The sequence below is a fragment of the Euprymna scolopes genome, chromosome 16 (genome assembly GCF_053919585.1).
Source record: "Euprymna scolopes isolate OS-2025 chromosome 16, ASM5391958v1, whole genome shotgun sequence".
NCBI classification, from domain to species: domain Eukaryota; kingdom Metazoa; phylum Mollusca; class Cephalopoda; order Sepiida; family Sepiolidae; genus Euprymna; species Euprymna scolopes.
Genome location: NC_136497.1, coordinates 24,257,484 through 24,277,751, shown reverse-complemented (window position 1 = coordinate 24,277,751; position 20,268 = coordinate 24,257,484). Strand labels below are relative to the sequence as shown.

Sequence of the window (20,268 nt, the reverse complement as noted above, 5' to 3'; positions counted from 1 at the left end):
TTATTTCTATATGAGATACATAGATATTATTCGAGTATATGAGATACATAGATATTATTTCTATATGAGATACATAGATATTATTTCTATATGAGATACATAGATATTATTCTAGTATATGAGATACATAGATATTATTCTATATTATTTCTATATGAGATACATAGATATTATTTCTATATGAGATACATAGATATTATTTCTATATGAGATACAAAGATATTATTCGAGTATATGAGATACATAGATATTATTCTATATTATTTCTATATGAGATACATAGATATTATTTCTATATGAGATACATAGATATTATTTCTATATGAGATACATAGATATTATTCGAGTATATGAGATACATAGATATTATTTCTATATGAGATACATATATATTATTTCTATATGCGATACATAGATATTATTCTAGTATATGAGATACATAGATATTATTCTATATTATTTCTATATGAGATAAATATATATTATTTCTATATGAGATACATATATATTATTTCTATATGAGATACATAGATATTATTCTAGTATATGAGATACATAGATATTATTTCTATATGAGATACATAGATATTATTTCAATATGAGATACATAGATATTATTTCTATATAAGATACATCGATATTATTAGAGTATATGAGATACATAGATATTATTCGAGTATATGTGATACATAGATATTATTTCTATATGAGATACATAGATATTATTTCTATATGAGATACATAGATATTATTTCTATAATGAGATACATAGATATTATTCTAGTATATGAGATACATAGATATTATTCGAGTATATGAGATACATAGATATTTCTATATGAGATACATAGATATTATTTCTATATGAGATACATAGATATTATTTCTATAATGAGATACATAGATATTATTCGAGTATATGAGATACATAGATATTTCTATATGAGATACATAGATATTATTTCTATATGAGATACATAGATATTATTTCTATATGAGATACATAGATATTAATTCTATATGAGATACATAGATATTATTTTTATATGAGATACATAGATATTATTCTAGTATATGAGATACATAGATATTATTTCTATATGAGATACATAGATATTATTTCTATATGAGATACATAGATATTATTTCTATATGAGATACATAGATATTATTTCTATATGAGATACATAGATATTATTTCTATAATGAGATACATAGATATTATTTCTATAATGAGATACATAGATATTATTCGAGTATATGAGATACATAGATATTATTTCTATATGAGATACATAGATATTATTTCAATATGAGATACATAGATATTATTTCTATATGAGATACATCGATATTATTAGAGTATATGAGATACATAGATATTATTCGAGTATATGTGATACATAGATATTATTCCTATATGAGATACATAGATATTATTTCTATATGAGATACATAGATATTATTCGAGTATATGAGATACATAGATATTTCTATATGAGATACATAGATATTATTTCTATATGAGATACATAGATATTATTTCTATATGAGATACATAGATATTAATTCTATATGAGATACATAGATATTATTTCTATATGAGATACATAGATATTATTCGAGTATATGAGATACATAGATATTATTTCTATATGAGATACATAGATATTATTTCTATATGAGATACATAGATATTATTTCTATATGAGATACATAGATATTATTTCTATATGAGATACATAGATATTATTTCTATAATGAGATACATAGATATTATTTCTATAATGAGATACATAGATATTATTCGAGTATATGAGATACATAGATATTATTCTAGTATATGAGATACATAGATATTATTTCTATATGAGATACATAGATATTATTTCAATATGAGATACATAGATATTATTTCTATATGAGATACATCGATATTATTAGAGTATATGAGATACATAGATATTATTCGAGTATATGTGATACATAGATATTATTCCTATATGAGATACATAGATATTATTTCTATATGAGATACATAGATATTATTCGAGTATATGAGATACATAGATATTATTTCTATGTGAGATACATAGATATTATTTCTATATGAGATACATAGATATTATTTCTATATGAGATACATAGATATTATTCGAGTATATGAGATACATAGATATTATTTTAGTATATGAGATACATAGATATTATTTTAGTATATGAGATACATAGATATTATTTTAGTATATGAGATACATAGATATTATTTTAGTATATGAGATACATAGATATTATTTCTATATGAGATATATAGATATTATTTTAGTATATGAGATACATAGATATTATTTCTATATGAGATACATAGATATTATTCGTAGTATATGTGATACATAGATATTATTTGAGTATATGAGATACATAGATATTATTCGAGTATCCCACTGACGTTTTCCTTTGCCTCTCAGACACTGAGTTTATAAAGAAGCGTAGAGCATTATTTTCCTCTCTCAATTGACCATCTAAATATAGTACTGAATATTTTGTTTTACATGTAAATATAAGAGACACATCTTCTGACCTTCTTTTCTGTAGATACAAAACACACGCGCGCGCACACACACACATACAAACACACACGCACACACACATATATATATATGTATATGTATTGGCAATATAAAAACACGCGATCTTTTCCCACATAACTGTATGGCATGACTGCTTTTTTTTCTAATGTAAATAAATTCCTGTTTTCTGAAGAACCAACAGTAGATATATTGAGTATCGACAAACTAATAACTGATCGATTCTACGTAACTACAACTGCTGCAAAAATATATGGAAATTTTAACATGTTGAAAGAAATACAAAAATTGAAATTTGGAATGTAGCTGTATTGTTATATATATATATATATATATATATATATAAATATATATATATATATATATATATGGATATATACTGTGCGTGTGTATGCGCGTGTCTATAAATTAAACAAGTTAAGCTATGATGGATTAAAAAAAACAACACGCTTACAACAGTGCTGAATCCCAGTTAGACATTTATAACTATTTATTAAACAAACATTTCATTTGGCTTACACAACTGTAATTGTATTTCAGCGTTTGCATTTCATGGGAGCTTCAAATAATTATGAAAAAAAAACCCAATAACAAAACAAAATCAGAAAACAACACTAATAATAGCAGGACATTGCGCTACAAAACGGCCCCTTCCACCAAATCTACGACTTTTAAAAGGATGTGCTGGTATTGTCGTTTTGTTTTGTATCTGATTTCTGGTTTGCATTTCGTATCTACCTGTTATGAGATTTTGAATTCTTCATAAACGTTTTGGACGCTGATAAGGTGTAATCGCAGAATCGCGATCGATACTAAATAAGCCAAAATAAGTGTTTACATATATCATACATATACATATTCTTTTTATTGTAAATGGTCATCAAAGGAGAAAAAAGATCGTCTTAAAATGTTTGGGATATCTTGTTTGTCCTGTGCTGCCTTGCCATTCTTGCCTGTCCTATGACAAAGTAAAAGAACAGTAATTATCACTGTACAAAATCAATATGGGAGAATGAACAAAGAAAGAAACCTTGCCATCTTTAAGCGACTTTTCAGCAAACCCAAGTCCAGCCATCTTCCATCCTCCGCGCTTTGTGAGAAGAATTGACTGCGGCGAAATGTTACGGTGGATCATCTGTTCAGTGACGTGCAAATAACAGAGAGCTTCGGCGATCTTGGGATTAAAAAAAAGATGGAAAAAATTAACGGAAATCCTGATTAAAAGATTACACGATAATCATTCATTAGAAAAGAACTTTAATTAACAAAAGTTAATCTTAATTATGCACGCAGCATATAATAATAATATCAGCCGATAATAAACATTGATGTTCATTAACTGGTAAAACGCTCAAATGCAATAAAAAAACAAAACATAATTGATCCGTTAATAATAGTTTTGTTGTTTAATTAAAAGCACATAAAGCAGTATTTCACTTTTTGTATTTTTTTTAATTCGAAATTAATTTTGAATAAAATGAACTCAAAACATTTGATCTTAAAGTCAGTAAGTGAATTTATTAAATAGTTTTTATACACACACGCACATATATACATATACATATACATACATATGTATATATATATATATATAAATATATATATATATATATATATATATATATATATATATATGTACACAGACATGACAGAAAAGAATAGACACCCATAAAAACAGTTTGTTTCGATAATCGTATAATTTATAGAACAAAATAAAAATAAATGGTCACAAATTGAATAACTAATACTTGGTCGACATTCCCTTTGCTGTTTCCAATGCTAGAAGCCTTCTAGGCATGACATTGATCAGTTGACGATTATCATCCTGAGGAATTTCTTACCATGTCTAACACAATAATGCTAAAAGTTAAAACCTAGAAGATGGGTCCCTTTTCGTTTTGCTAGGGTTCCGATCTAATATGCCGTAAAGGTTTTCAATTTGGTCCATATCCGAGGACTGACTTAATCTTGAAATTTTATTAATCTCATTTTGGCTCAACCAATGGCAGAATGACAAAGAGCTTCGTCTTCCATAAATAGGGAGTTATTTTTATTCATTTTACCACTTGAGAATATTCGTAGGAGTCTTTCATGTAATATTTAAACCTACTTAGCAGAATTGATGTTTCCTTCTCACTCCACTATGTCGAAATTGCACCCGATACCATAACCGAGACACCACGCAAGTTTCAGCGTTGGCTGCAGTTTTTTTAAGTAAAACTCTTGCCGATGGAGCCTCCGTAGTGTCGGGAAATGATGCAAATCGTGACTCATCAGAGAATATGACATTGTTTTAAAAGATCATAGCTCTTTCCATCAATTCACGAGCCCAATTTTTTCTGCGCTTGATATTAAAGAAGAAGTTTCCTTCTCGCAGCTCTACCATAGGACTGACACCAGCTTGTGTTGCAATGTCAAAAACTTTTTAACTTCTTCAACATTTCTTTTCACAGAGGGACCGAAGCGACCGGGGTCAGGTTTTGTGCACTCTTCGTCTTCTCTTGTGAATTGTACGATCATTCTATTAACATTTCCTACTATTTGTGTGTACTAAGACAACCTTCATGCCGATCCACGATTCGTTCTTGCAGAAATTTTGATAGGTCTAGCGCTCCTTTAGTTCGCCTTATGCTTCAATATTGTTAGATGCAATTTTAATTAGATACTCTGAAGGCTTTATCATAAAATCTTATCAACAAAACAGAAATTTATGATGAAATTCAGCATTCAGTTACACATTTTCTTTTGATCACATGATCCAAATCGACTTTTGATATAGGAGTCTAATATTTACCCCTTACCCACTAGCAATTTACATAGAAAAAAAGGAAATTTAAACTCTATTTGATGATATGATGTTCGCCCATCGTTGGCAAAGATGATCGTGATCAGGTAATTGTTCTATGTGTTATGAGATGGCTTTTTTTTATCCTGATTCGAGTTCTGAAGTATTTCCCGCATGTTGAACGCCTGTGTTATAATTCTATCTGATGTCGCGTTTCCTCTTGCCTTCGTCACTGAGTGTGGATCTAGCAATTGTAGCCGCCTTGTGAGTTGCAGCAGACCAGGACCATTTGTCTTCGGTTAGTTTTTCCCATGAATGAGAATACAAACTGAACTGTGTGAGGGAGAACTTCAGATTGTCATTGAATCGTTTCCGCTGTCCTCCTACGGGCCGTAAAGGATGTGTTTTGTAAGCCTCGAATCAGACATGCGGCATATATGACTTACCGAACTACTCTACCACTGCGGTAACATGGTGTGTACTGACGGAAGGTTTAGCCGGGCTAAAAGCTGTGTTTGATATCTTATCTTGCCACTTGATTTTCAACAATCAAAGGAGGCAGATCATATTGAAATAGTTAATTTTTTTTTGTAAGTTTGGTATATTCTGTCCAAGTTTACAAAAATACATGAGGATGCAAAGAATCACAGCTTGATATACTTAAAGTTTAGTCTGAAGCTGAATTCCTCTACGCTCACACACAGTGATTTTGAGACGTCCAAAAGCACCACAAGCATTGTCTCTCCTGCAATCAACTTCATCGTGTGTTTTGCCCCTGACAGAATACTGCCCAGATAAGCGAACTTGTTCACAGCTTTAGATTGGTTTTATGAATTGAAACCTGAGGCTCAACATAACTTTATTTAAATTACCTCGATTTTCTTTAGATTAACAGTCAGACCCAAATTGTTGCATGACTTCGAAAAATGATCAATACTATATTCCGTGTTTGGGTCTGTGTTCGCATTGGGGGCATAGTCATGAGTTAATAAAAGATCTTGTATGATGGTGGTTTTAATCCTGGTAACAGCGCTAAGTCGTTTTAAGTTTAAATACATTCTTGTCTGACTGGTAGTTGATGTCGAACTCAAGAATCTGGTGGAATTTTGAACGGAAATCTTTATTTAATCCGCGGGGGTAGCATGCTCTCGTTTCGACAGTTATGATCGTGTAAAAATTTCAAGTAGCTCACAATTATATATTTATTATTGTCTGCATTGAAAATGTAACCATCAAACTCCAGAAACAATGTCACGTAGAAACATGTTTGACCTTTTTAGCTATTTATCCGTAACACAACATATCGTTGCGTGTTTGACAAAAAAGATTCTCGAGTTCAACACAAATACACTTAAAAAGGGTCAAGGTATGGATCAGGCAATAAAAGACTGGTTTTGGATAATTAACCGCAAACACCAATAAACAAAGTTTTAGATATTTGCAAGAAATTGGATTATTTATTAAAATAAATGACGTTGGTTTATTTCAAGCACAATTAGTTTTCTATGGACATAACTGTTTGATATTACTCGTTGGTAGTCGTGTGATCACCTCCGTTGCCATTTTCTCATAAGGGGCATTTCAGGAAATCGTGACAACATTCCTTTCTGAATGGAAGATATGAATGCTTTAAAGTAGTTCCGACCTGAGTCGAAAAATATTCTTTTCTGACAAAAAAAAAAAAAAAAAAAAAAATAATCTGATGTTACAAATAAGGCCTTAAGTTAAAACGTTTATTTTAATGAAAAGGAAAAATACTTTACGATATTTAAAAAAAAAAAGAAGACAATTATCATTTTAAGAAAATTTAAATTGTTACAACTTTTAGTAAATAAATAAACGAGAGGAAAATTAGTATGATTCATCTAAATGATATTTAGTTGTCTGGAGGTTGAAGGTTCAATCCTCAGTGCGGGACAAATTTAAAATACACTTGCGAATTACTTGGGCCGCTTCTAATCGGTCATGGCTGACAGAACGAGATTATGATACCCTCGTGGATTAAATAAAGAGTTTGGTTCGAAATTCTGTGTAGATTCCCGAGTTCGACAGAAGGCTTCCGAGTTCGACAAGATACACCTATGGAATGTCGGAGGTTACATCGGCCAAAACATTGAAAATAATCTCATGATTAGAGCAGTAGTCCGAATAATTCAAATAATACGAAGTGCAAACTTGTATTAAAATAATTATCATAGTAAATTTTAAATTTTATAAAAAATGCGACCTCAATAGATTTTCTAAGAACTTACCGCCTTCATGTTTTACTCTCTCGCTTCACATGTATTTTATGAATCAATTAAACGTGTACCATAATTCTAATACCAGACTTTCTTTACATAAATAACAATGAGAAGTAGAATTCTATTATATAATGGAATGAGATGGCACAAACAACATTTAGTAATTCATAAATAAATAGCTCATAAAAATACGCACCTGTAAAATACCATATTTAATTTCTATTTCTATAAAATCACATTCCTGAAAAATAAAACAGAAATAAAAACATAAAATCTAAACGAAAACCAAATTGTTACAACGATGTTATAAGACGGAATAAACTTCGTTTTATAGTTAATTTTATATTTCTACAGTTATACCATTTTTTTTTCTTACAGTTTTGATTTGACAATTAGTAAACATTTAAATTCTTCAAATATAAATATACTTTTCTGGTTCAATTTTAAAGACATTTTACATTACAATAATTATCTTTGCTCATAACTATTTACGCTTCATCTATATGTATTTCAGCATTGTATCTGATACGCATGTTATACAGATATAGTCATGAAGGGTAGATATTTACTTGTTGCACACCACAGCAAAATGTGACACAAGGTCAGAAGACGGAGATTTCAAGCCAGCGTCTCTAAAGGAGAGGCACTCTGGATTCTAAAAAAAATCCCTAATAATACCCGTTGGCATTCCCTGGTAAGGGCGCCTCAGGTAACAAGCAATAAACTTGCCCCAACCAAAAGCCGGGTGGCAAGGCCTATGAGGGTGGACCTCCTATGTAATACACAGGAAGCGTACCTCAGTCCGAGGAGAAATGGGTAAAATGATGTAGGTATTGGTTTGTTTCATTTTCATTTAGTCTAAGTTCTAAAAAAATCAAGGGACCCCTAACCCTACCCTAACCCCTTCTTGAGGCTAACACTTGATCTCTATATGAGATGCATAGATATTCGAATATTCCATTAAATCTTCTCTAATGTTGAGTTAGTAAAAAAGTTAAAAACTAATTTTCCTTTCCCCTATTGACCAGTTAAATATTTTACAGTATATCTGTCTTGTGGTCTCTTGTTCGTATTGGATTCGAGGACAAGAATTCCCTTTGTCTTATGGAGTATCCAGCTTCGCACTACTACTTAAAATAACATCACTTGGAGAAGGTGTACTATTCCTCGTAAAAGCCAGTGTTGGCTAATGATACCGGGATCTTATTGAGCTGCGAATACTGTGTGATTTTGAATATTTAGTCAGACAAATAACACTCATACCAGATTGTAGTGAGTGACAAACCCTTGTACAGAGAGACTTTAGACACTCGTGTCTAGTAGGCATCCAAGTTTTCTATCCGTCAGTATATCTAAATGGGTGTCTTACTAAAGCTGATAAAAATGTCTGATACGTACCTTGATAAATCTAATAAAAATTAAAAAGCAGATTATTTCGATGGACCACATTGATATGAATTTCATAAATTTTTGAGATTGGCATCTATAAACATCACATTAAATGTTTTTAAATTTGTGTTTTTACAGATTTTAAAAGAAGTTTTTCATCTTCAAATTCTTTAATATATTAAACAATTCCATATATTGAATTTTCTTGCCAATTTTGAGGAATATAAAATCGTCTCTGAGGAGCTGTTTACTAATCTTTCGCAATCAAATGAGACATGTGTAACTCGTTATATAATGCCTAAAAAGCTAATAAATTATGAGTATTAATGAATTCCATCTTTTTGCATTTGGAATGATGATTAATGGTCTATATACATAATATATATATATATATATATATATATATATATATATATATATATATATATATATAGAAAGAGAGAGAGAGAGAGAGAGAGAGAGAGAATAAATGACAAAAAGTTATATTCCAAAATTCATGATGTAGCCCATCTTATAATTTATTCCTTTAATTCAGTTGACATATACAATTCTGGAATATAACTTTTTTGTCATTTATTCTCCATATTGCTCTGTAATTACACATTGAGCTTCTTAAATAAGGATTGATATATATTATAAGAAAATATATTTCTACAGAAATATATATATATATAAAATATATATATTTGTATATATATATACAAATATATATATATATATATATATATATATATATATATATTAAGGGGATTAGAACAACAGTCTAAAGAGTAGAGTATGTTTTAATGTATTAGTAAATTCATTAATACAATTAAAGTAAGATAAAAGAAAACAGCGCTCGTTGTAATGGAGATATATAATAAGCTCAATAGGCATATACATCCTAGAGCTATTTTAATATTGAGTAAGATAGTTGATAATTTATAATTAAAATTAAAAATTAAAAATCGGTTTCACAAATCAATAAATTGAAATGTTCTTCCTTATGAAACCGATTTAAAATTTAAATTTAAATTACAAATTATCAATCATTTTACTGTCTCTCTCTCTCTCTCTCTATATATATATATATATATATATAACATTTGTGAGGATGTCTTGATGAGTGCCTGACTAAATCTCTAAATTAGAATATTAGAACATTTACAGAAATATGTATGTATATATATATATATATATATATATATATATATATATATATATATATATATATATATAACATTGTGAGGATGTCTGATAGACTGCGTGGAGAGGTCCCTAACTAGAGCAAGCAATCAATCGATTTTTATTAAGCAAGGGGAGATTTCACCAATTTCGATGACAATCAAAATATGGGAGTGTGAGAGATTTGCTGATCTTCAGTCAATCCCGGATAACGTCGGTGTCTCCTTGCTATATATATATATATATATATATATATATATATATATATATATATATATATATATATATATATATATAAAACAATAACAGTTAATATGCTAACAGACTCATCGCGTGCAAAATATTACTAAGAAAAAATAAAAGAGCAATGTACGCGTTCAAAGTGTTAATTCGGCATAAGAAAAAAACTTAAGTATTAAATAATAAAACAAAAAATGTATCTGGAGTCCTTATCTGAAAAAAAATTTAAAACGGCCCTGGAGTCTTAAATAGACACATATCTTTAACAAAATGAAATCGTTTTTCTTTAATTACATTAACCCCCCCCCAATGATAATGGTGCCTCAGATGTTTCAACTGTTTTTATTTAATTTGAGGGCGCTGATTTAAGAACTGCGGTCACGTTTTCCTATCAGTCTAGTTTTTTTCTGCTATTAAATACCCTTCCTCTCTAGGAAGCCGATAGCTACAATAAAAACAGTTAAATCGAAGAAGTGATATTTTTTTCTTTAACTTTAAGACACATATTCATGTAATCACACCAAAATAATTAAAGCTTGAAGTTGTATAAAATGTTAAGCATAGACATCATCATCATTCATAAATTGATATTTACTGATTTTCTAGAATGGGGAACTCAGACATTATCGCGCTTGATAGACCAACAGTACTCTGCAAGCATGATGACATCCCAACGACCTTGATAGCGAAGTTCCATGTCGCTGATGTCTTGATGAAAGCGTGCATCTTGCTCGTCGCTTACATCACCTAGATTTTCTGGAAAACGGGCAAGATGGCTATGCAAAAAAGTTACTTGATGTTTATATTTGCACTCGGTTGATGGGGACTTATGAGTAATGTTTCAACAAGCTCTTGGTAGTTGGGCGCCTTTATTTGTCCCAAGAAAAATTTTACAACATTCGTAATTGCCGTCTAGGGACCCAGTACTGCAGGATTCGTAAAATCACAGAAATTTGCTGCATTCATTAAATTTTGAATTTAGGGTAAAAAAAAGTCTAGCTCTTATTTTCTATATATTTAGACCTTGAAATTTTATACAAATATATTTGAAACAGTCGCCATTTTTCTTAAGAACCTTCACAAACTTTCATTATGCTAAGCTTTTTGTGAAGAAGAGGAAACACAATTTTGGAACGCTCCAATAAAATGGGAAACCAGAACATTGAGAGAGCCAGTGCTCTGTTATTGCCCTGTTATCCCACAATTACAAGAAGCAAGGAAAATGTGTCTAGCCACCTTGCAGCCCGAGGAATAACCCAATCATTTCCAAATCGACACATATGAGCCGTTGGTGCTGTCTGTATGAAATCTTTTCCAGAAAAAATTTGATTTCATCATATTTTTCTTTGAGGGTCGTTGAATGGCCTAGAGGAACTGATCTATATAATTGTGAACGAAGACCACATTTTAAAATTTTCTGGAACTGTCTATAAAGGCGCCAATCTTGAGAATAATACTGTTCAGCACTATGCTGCTGTAGTAGGCCGGCAATGTCGTTTCAATATACTATGCCCTTTTCCCGAGTGAAATACGCAAACATTCAATATGAAATTTTCTGTAGAAGGTTATGAGAGTTCCAGGCGGAAGTAGATTTTTTCATTGAATCTTGAAACTAAAAGTTCTGAAGATTCTTTGAAAAGATTGGGATCTCAAATCAGATCATTAAGTTCGCATTGAGTGAAAAATAGTTGTAGTGAAGAAGGAGTAAGTTTACTACTGCCAGGCAATTCCTATTCGGGCAAGTCTTTAAACACTAGAACAGGAATTTTATTGCAGCGTGGAATTGGTCTAATTGCAGATTTAAGGTTTGGATAAATCAACGAATTTCTGTTCTTCCTGTTGGTACCCTTCATCATGACGGCACAGAAATGGGTTTCCGGTTCAGGCAAGACCATTAATACCAAAGCAGAGTGACTTTTTGTCTACTGACGAAGATACTCCACACATTGCTTGAATACAATATACTTTAATTTGATCACTCGGCATTACTTTGAAGTAAGCAAGATAAGCACAATTCCCAAATTCACTGATCTATTTCCTTTGGATTGCAACCTATATTCCCCGCCAATATAGCAAAACACATTTGGATTGTTTAAACAACGTCGCCTAGCAGATGGTGTAGCCATGCTTAGTTTTTGCTATAAAAATCCGCAAAGAAAGTAAAATAATGCAGCTTAATTATTTTCTTATGAATGAATTCCTGTCATCAACAGAATAAACTTTACTTTGACCTAGAAATCAACAAAAATATGCTACAATCGGTAGACCTATTTACTACTCAGTATCCACTTCTTACCATCTACATGCCTCATTGCATAGAAAATTTGACTTTTACTTAAGGCCTGTGATAACATAATCAATTAACATACATCACAATAACAATCTATTAATTAGAAATATTAGAAACCTTAGGCACGAAAATGTGTTGGCCAGTGTTTTACAAATAGTAAAAGTAATAATTTAAATATTTATAACCTTTGCCAATGCAGTATTCACTGACTTATTTTTTGTCTTATTTTATTTTTTATTTAATAAAATGAAGAAAAAATATTTTTATAAATGAATATCGCCTCTCTACGTTCTAATATATTTTAATTATTTACAGGGCCTTACCAATATTTGTCGTTGGTTAAAAATGTAACCTTTTATATAACATAAACACATTTCCGTTATATATATATATATATATATATATATATATATATATATATATATATATATATATATATATATAGTGATTGTATTGCTGTTTGTTGCAGTGTTTCTAAGATACCATAACGGTAACCGGAAATTTCGTTGAGCTGTGTCCTCAAGCGTATTTTCATTTTAAGGATGATGGCAATGGTCCTGTTGTCATAACTTGGATCGATAGAACGCATGAGTTTTACAGCGGCACTTCGGCACTTCTCCGATCTTGAACATTGTGTCACTTTCAGACATGATTGAAGTCTCCCATCGCTCTTGGGATTTGTACACAACTGGCCAACTAATAGATGGTCTGTAACAAGAATGAAAACCAGTTTTCATAAAACAGAAATGGAATAATGTCTTTTCTTAGGCGACAATTTTATCGTTATACTCTGTATATATATGTATGTATATATATATATATATATATATATATATATATATAATAGATATTGTGAAGAGGGGGGTCACAGATATAGAAGTATAGATAGAAGATAAACAGTATGATGTAAATCCGCGACCGCATTCATTTATCTACTTCCCCTCCCTTTTTTCTCCCTCACCTCTATCTCTCTATGTGTATTTGTTGTAAAAATCCATTTTTTATAGGTCATCTTCTCATAAATCAGAGGCGACATATCGATTCTTCCCACGTGACCTCTGTAATCTTTTGGTGTTATCTCTTGTTCCATTTTTATTTTCCTTATATATTCTATCAAATTTACATTCTTACATTCTGTATCACAAATAGCATAAACAGACATATTATAGCACACTACGGCGATACATAAGTATTGCGACTGCCAAATCTCACAGAAACACAGAACATAGATTTATTGCTGCATTTCTAAGCGATGATTGGTACGACCCACATAGTCGGCTTCACATTGTCAATGAAATTACAAATGGCCATACTGCTATGAATGATAGGAATACTATCCTAATATAATTTGAAAAGATCCAAATACACTTCTTTACTTAAAAATAATGTGCGATATCTTTGCAAAAAGGCAATAAGATACAGCGAAAACAACCTTATCTTCAATGTCTATGATATCTTTAAGAAAATCTGGAACTTAGAAGGATTTATCATCGTTAAAGGATCTTAATCTTGTGTTGGATACTTCGATCAGGATAATCATTGCTAAAAAGAATTGCGAAACCATTGTCCAAATTACATTTAGAACAATTTTCTATCGTTTTCGTGTTTTCATGTTTTTGTTTTTATTTGAAGAAGGCTGACCTAATGCCAGTCGATATACATACATACATACATACATACATACATACATATATATATATATATATATATATATATATATATATATATATATATATATATATATATATATATATATATGAAAACGACTCGACTACCTTTCTTTTTTAACAAACGTCTTTTTGTCTAGTATTGCCAATAACGCATTTTTCAAAAAAATATTTAAGCAGTATATTTCTCATTTTCCGGCCAGGTGCAATTTTCGTCTCTGCTCTGACGCCTCCCACGGCTCTAAAACATCTCAACTCCCACGCATGAATAATGTTTTGGAAAGAGAACAAATTTGCGAAGCTGAAAATGGGCAACATTTAAAAGACTATTTTTTTATAAATAAAGATTGTTTGAATTTGCAATTTCTTTTAAAGAAAATTATCTAATGTCTTAGTCAGATTGTGATGAAGTTACAGAAAGATATCATCAAAAATAAAGAATCTATTTAAGCTTTAAATCCTTCAGTAATCTTTTGGACAGTCTGTATATCAAACGCTGTGATCTGCCCCTTCTACAGATTAACCGTCGAATTCAAAATTCAGAATAAATATAATCATCATCACACTATATTAAAATGATATACTAAAATATTTCCACTTCAGATATACACATTTATACGTTCTTATTACCAGACTTTGGAATTCTATTTTCAGTGAAAAGCTGTTTAATTCGTAGGAATGGTATTCGATAAGACATTACTGTTATCAATTTTTTATTGATGGATCTTTGTCCCATTTGGGGATCCTTGATGAGGTCCGAAAGAGTATCTGTAATTTGGCTGGTCACACCCTTTCTTCGTTGCAATCTTTCTGACAGACCCGATGTTGCTAAAAGTACTATTATGGCAATTCTTCTTCAGAATTGTCCGATTTATTCCCTGCTCGTTTAACTTTTTGGTTCATTGATATTCATCAATTTGCTGTTCTGTTACCTTATTATTTTATTTACCTCCATTCAAAGAGGTTAAACACAAGGTCAAGTGTTGTTCTGATGTTATGAGTTCAAAATGAGTATTTCTGTTTAGAGGACAATTGTACTATGATACTTGATATTTATATTTCAAGCAAATAAACAAATAATTTTATAAAATTAACGGTAGGTTATGTAAAATGCAATGTAGACTATAATAAATTGTGGACTAAGTCATTGCGAGGTGACTAAAAAGACACCTAATTGATTTGACTAGCAAAGGGGCGATTTTACCGATTTAGATGACAATAAAAATATTGGAAGTGTGCAACATTCGTTGACCCCCCCCCCCATTCAAGCCCGGGTAACGTCGGATCTTTCTGCAAGTATTTAACAAACACGAAAATCTACTCTCAAACAAGGTAGTCGATAAAAAAGTTAACAAATCTATAAGCGCTTTTCAATAGAACACTGTTATTATAAAATAAAATTAAATGGCATAACTCATATTATTTTTTGTACTTAGTTAATCCATAGTCATTGATGTGTTATACGAATGCAGATTTGATATCGAATATACAAGGAGAATAGATATATAAGAACGAGGTGATTTATGGTTGCAACATCTGGGCTATTGCACAAATCACTGGTCTCTCCCCCTTGGACAAGATACAAAAAAAAAAAAAACTCTAATGTAATAAGTCTCACACTGTCTAACAAACTCCAGTCCTGTCACATCGCCGCAATGTTACATTATTGTGCTTGGTTTTCAAGTACTTCAACAGAATGTGCCCCAACAAACTTACTGACCTTGTACCTTCTCAAATCAAATATTTCAGAAAAGACCGACCAGCAGCATAATCCCATCCCTTCATTTTAGATTCCCAGATGCTGGAAAACCTTCTACTATAATAGTTTCTTTCTAGGGCTGCTTGCCTTTAGAACTCCTTCCATGCTCCCCAATTCACTAAACAGTACGAACATGTAGAAATTTAAATATATGTGGACAAACATCTTGCCCCCACTCCGACCACAGGATGCTTCCTATGAATATAGCACCTAATCAGAGTAACCTCTTATGTCGCAGTGGCATTATGCTTGGTATAGAGTAAATAAAAAAACAAGTGAAGCATGCATGGTCACCCGTGATTGCACAGTGAAGGGGGCATAAAAATGACTAAGTTCAGAACCCCCTATTTAGCCCCCAAAGTCCCCAGGAGACGTTAAATACTGGTGAAAATGAACAAACGATTCAGTTTTAGGCTTTAACATATGTAAATTTCAGTTCTGCACCATGCAAAAAAAAGAAGAAATTACTAAGTCCTTCATTTGACCCTCCTCCCATTTAGCCCCATAAGTCTCCAAGGTCTTAACATATTTAAATGATAAAATATATTAATGACTATTAAAAGTTGAATATTTTTTAATGTGCGTTTATGAGACTTTCAAACATCTGACGAACTGCAGACACTTGTGCCCCCACGACGTAGACACCTTCGACAACCCGACAGGCAGCTAAATCCTACCCCCCACAGTAGAGATCCCTAGATGTAAAAAATCATTCTACTCCAGTAGTTTCTTCCCCAGAACCGCTAGACTCTAGAATTCCATTCCAGGTCCCTGCTTCCCCAACTGTACTGACATGCAGAAGTTCAAGCGTAACGTGAACCGACATCTTGCTGCCCAAATCCCAACATAGTGCCCCAGCAGTTGCTGCCTCTGATAGTAGCCCCCTACACCAAAGTGGCAATGTGCCTTGTTTGGGGTGAAAATGTAATAATAAAAAAAATTATTACTTGTTGACTCAATGTTTCAACAAATCATAACATTTTATTAATAAAATAGACATCTTACCTATATTGAATTGATATCTTAGAGGAAAAATATCATTATATAATAAATTAAAAAAAATAATTATTTAACTAAACCGTGTAATTGTTTTATTTAAGTTTAAAATGAGTTTGCTTAAAAATGACTTACCCTGCGTTGTGCAGAAGCCTTTTTAACTGTTATTTTTTATTTAACATTGTTATAAAAACATGTCGCTTTTTATTTACCAAATTATTTTTATTTTATAAACAGGAATTTGAAAGTTATATTTAATTATTACAGTAGTGTTTATAAGTAAATAATTAATAGTGTCAAACTTTATAAAAGTAACTTTTTTTTACATTGGTATAACCACTTATCAAGGCCCAGAGACCACTCGAGGATAAGGGTTAAGAGTGTACAGTAGTCCATTGGACAATATAGTGATCGTTAGTAATGGAAATTCGGTAAATTTGTTGACTCAAGTGCAACGGCTCATCAAAAACTTGTTTACGTTGGACTTGAAGACAACCATATTATAGTCAGCTGGAAAGCAGGAAAATGGAAGACAATTCCACAGGCGTGCAATTCTAAGAAAGAAGCTTTGTTCATGGAATCTACGTTTATGTTTAGGTACAGATAAAGAGTGGGGGAGATTATTAATAGTGTTTTCAGCTAGACGAGTGTTTCTTGTGAAAGTTTGGCGAGGGTGGACCATAGATTGAAGCTCAGTCGAAAACTTTCTACGAAAATAACGATAAAGCAGAGACAAACTCGCAACATCTGTGAGGTAAAAGTTGCAGGGAAGAGAAAACATTGTTTGATTCTCTATTTATAAAATTATTGAATGTAAATAGCATTCAAAACTACCAATTTTTTAAATAAATATTTCCTATAATTTTAAAGCAAGAAATGGTTTTCTAATCGGCAGTTTTAATGGTTCAAAATTCGATTCCAATTTAGAACAGTCACAAACTAATCCATTTTTTATCTTAAGTAAGAGATTATCGTGCGACTCCTGGCTTCAAATAATATGCTTTGACGATTGGAACGTCCTTGAAAAAAATCTTAGAACAACGTTAACAATTTATATAAATGTAACTACATTCACGGAGGCAAAGGATGAAAAAGTCACTAATGTTATAAATGAGTCACTATTAAGCAAGTGTTAAATTTAACAATTGGATTTTTTAACTGAAAACGAAAAATATAAGTCAAACCACAAACAATTTATATATCCACAATTATACGAAGATGGAAAATATACTTTTAAAGATCAAAGTGTAATTCTAATTCAAGAACTTTAAAACTTCTTAGTAAGAAGTTTTAAAGTTCTTGAATAAGAATTACACACAAGCGTCAGGAAATCCATTTCAAAGTTCTGTTGTGTGTGTGTGTGTGTTTGTATATTCTGAGTGGCTAAGTTGTCACTGAAAAAATAGTTGTAGACTTAAAGAAATTTGAGCTTGGACACTCCAATTGATCTTCCTTTGATGGGAGTAGTCGATGTTGCTCTGAGTTAAGGACCCGCCGCCAAAGTCACCCGGAAGAACTCAGATTTCGTTGATCAAGTTTCTGTTTTTATAAGTTCGATTAATTTTATATAGACTTGTTATATTTTTGGTTTAAAACGATTTACATTAATTGAAAATTATTTAGCTAACACGTTTTCGTGACCCCCCCCCAAACAAACCCTAACTTGATCTTGGAAGTAAAGGAGAGAGAGAGAGAGAGAAAGAGAAAGAGAGAGAGAGAGAGAGAGAGAGAGAGAGAGAGAGAGAGAGAGAGAGAGAGAGTATCTAAACAGACCGGAGAAAGAAAGGGTGGCTATTGAAGCCAGGCGCGTTTTTGCGTAGTTCGAATCGCATCTCGATGTAAAAAATCGAAAAAAAGAAGTGAAGGGAAAGAAGAGGAAAGAGTAAACCGAAAGAAAAAAAGGAGTATTTAAATCAGTTCGCTAACTTTTCTATGTCCGTTCGTCTCGCATATTAATTTCTAATCTACCAAAAATATACCATGGGTTTAATTTCGTAACTAAACTATTTTTAAAATAGAATTATAAATATATTTAATTTTATTTCGCGCTAATGCATTTTCGATTTTAATTAATATTCCGTTAAAAACTTTAGAAATAAAAAATAATTCAATGTATGATCATACAGATTACGTTGAGCCGAGAAGCACACACACACACACACACACACACGCACACACACACAGAATATATATATATATATATATATATATATATACATACATACATACATACATACCTCTATAAGGCCACTATTCGCCCAGGTATGGAGTATTGTTTTCATATTTGGGCTGGTGCATCTGCCACTAGTCTCTCGCTCCTAGACAAGGTTCAAAAGAGAGTCGCCAATCTGATAGGTCCTGAACTGTCAGCTAAACTTCAGCCTCTGTCACATCGACGAAATGTTGCATCTCTCTGCCTGTTCTACAAGTACTTTAACAGTGAATGCGCCGAGGAACTGCAAACACTTGTGCCCCCACGACGTAAATACCCCTACAAACCCGACAAGCAGCTAAATCCCACCCCTTCACAGTAGAGATCCCTAGATGCAAGAGAACCTTCTACTCCAGTAGTTTCTTCCCCAGAACAACTAGACTTTGGAATTTTCTTCCGAGTCCCTGCTTCCCCGCCTGTACTGACATGCAGAAGTTCAAGTGCAACATGAACCGACATCTTGCTGCTCAACTTCCTACACAGTACCCCTGATGCCCCGCTACAACAATGTGCCTTGTTTGGAGTGAAAATGTAATAATTAAAAAAAAAAAAAAACACATACAGGTGAATTGTTTCACAATATTACTTGGATTAAATAAATCCTGATCAGTACTCGTAAGAAAATAATGATAGTAAAAATTGATATAAACCGCTGACTTCCGGCACCTCATATGCATATACAAATGAGATGCCGCTGGCTTAAACAAAAAGCCTGTCTTTAAGACGGGAGCGAATTTCGAATCATGACCTTGGACAGCAGACTTGACGACTTTAACCACGAGCATTTTTAGTTGAAAGTACATAATAGTTAACAATCTATTTTTAAAGTACATAATCTAATATATAAACGGCGATATGTCTGTCAGTTTGTCTCCATATTTTTAAACTCTATCTCCTCCGAAACTAAAAGTCGTAGAGCGGCGCTGGTGGATTTT

General features: G+C 31.6%; 1 protein-coding gene across 14 annotated transcripts in view; it reads right to left on the bottom strand.

The window, feature by feature from the left end:
* Positions 1 to 20,268, bottom strand: part of LOC145295882 (SCY1-like protein 2) — a 681,757-nt gene that overhangs the window by 177,746 nt on the left and 483,743 nt on the right. For all 14 annotated transcript variants that reach the window (XR_013869903.1, XM_080141631.1, XM_080141623.1 and 11 more), the window contains exons 4-5: positions 7,813 to 7,857; positions 3,619 to 3,762 (exon numbers count right to left, since the gene is read on the bottom strand). Coding sequence is in view for 13 of the 14 variants with exons in the window: in XM_080141631.1 (XP_079997757.1) it covers positions 3,619 to 3,762; positions 7,813 to 7,857 (189 nt within the window). In the remaining variant the exon portion in view is untranslated. The remainder of the gene's footprint in view (positions 1 to 3,618; positions 3,763 to 7,812; positions 7,858 to 20,268) is intronic.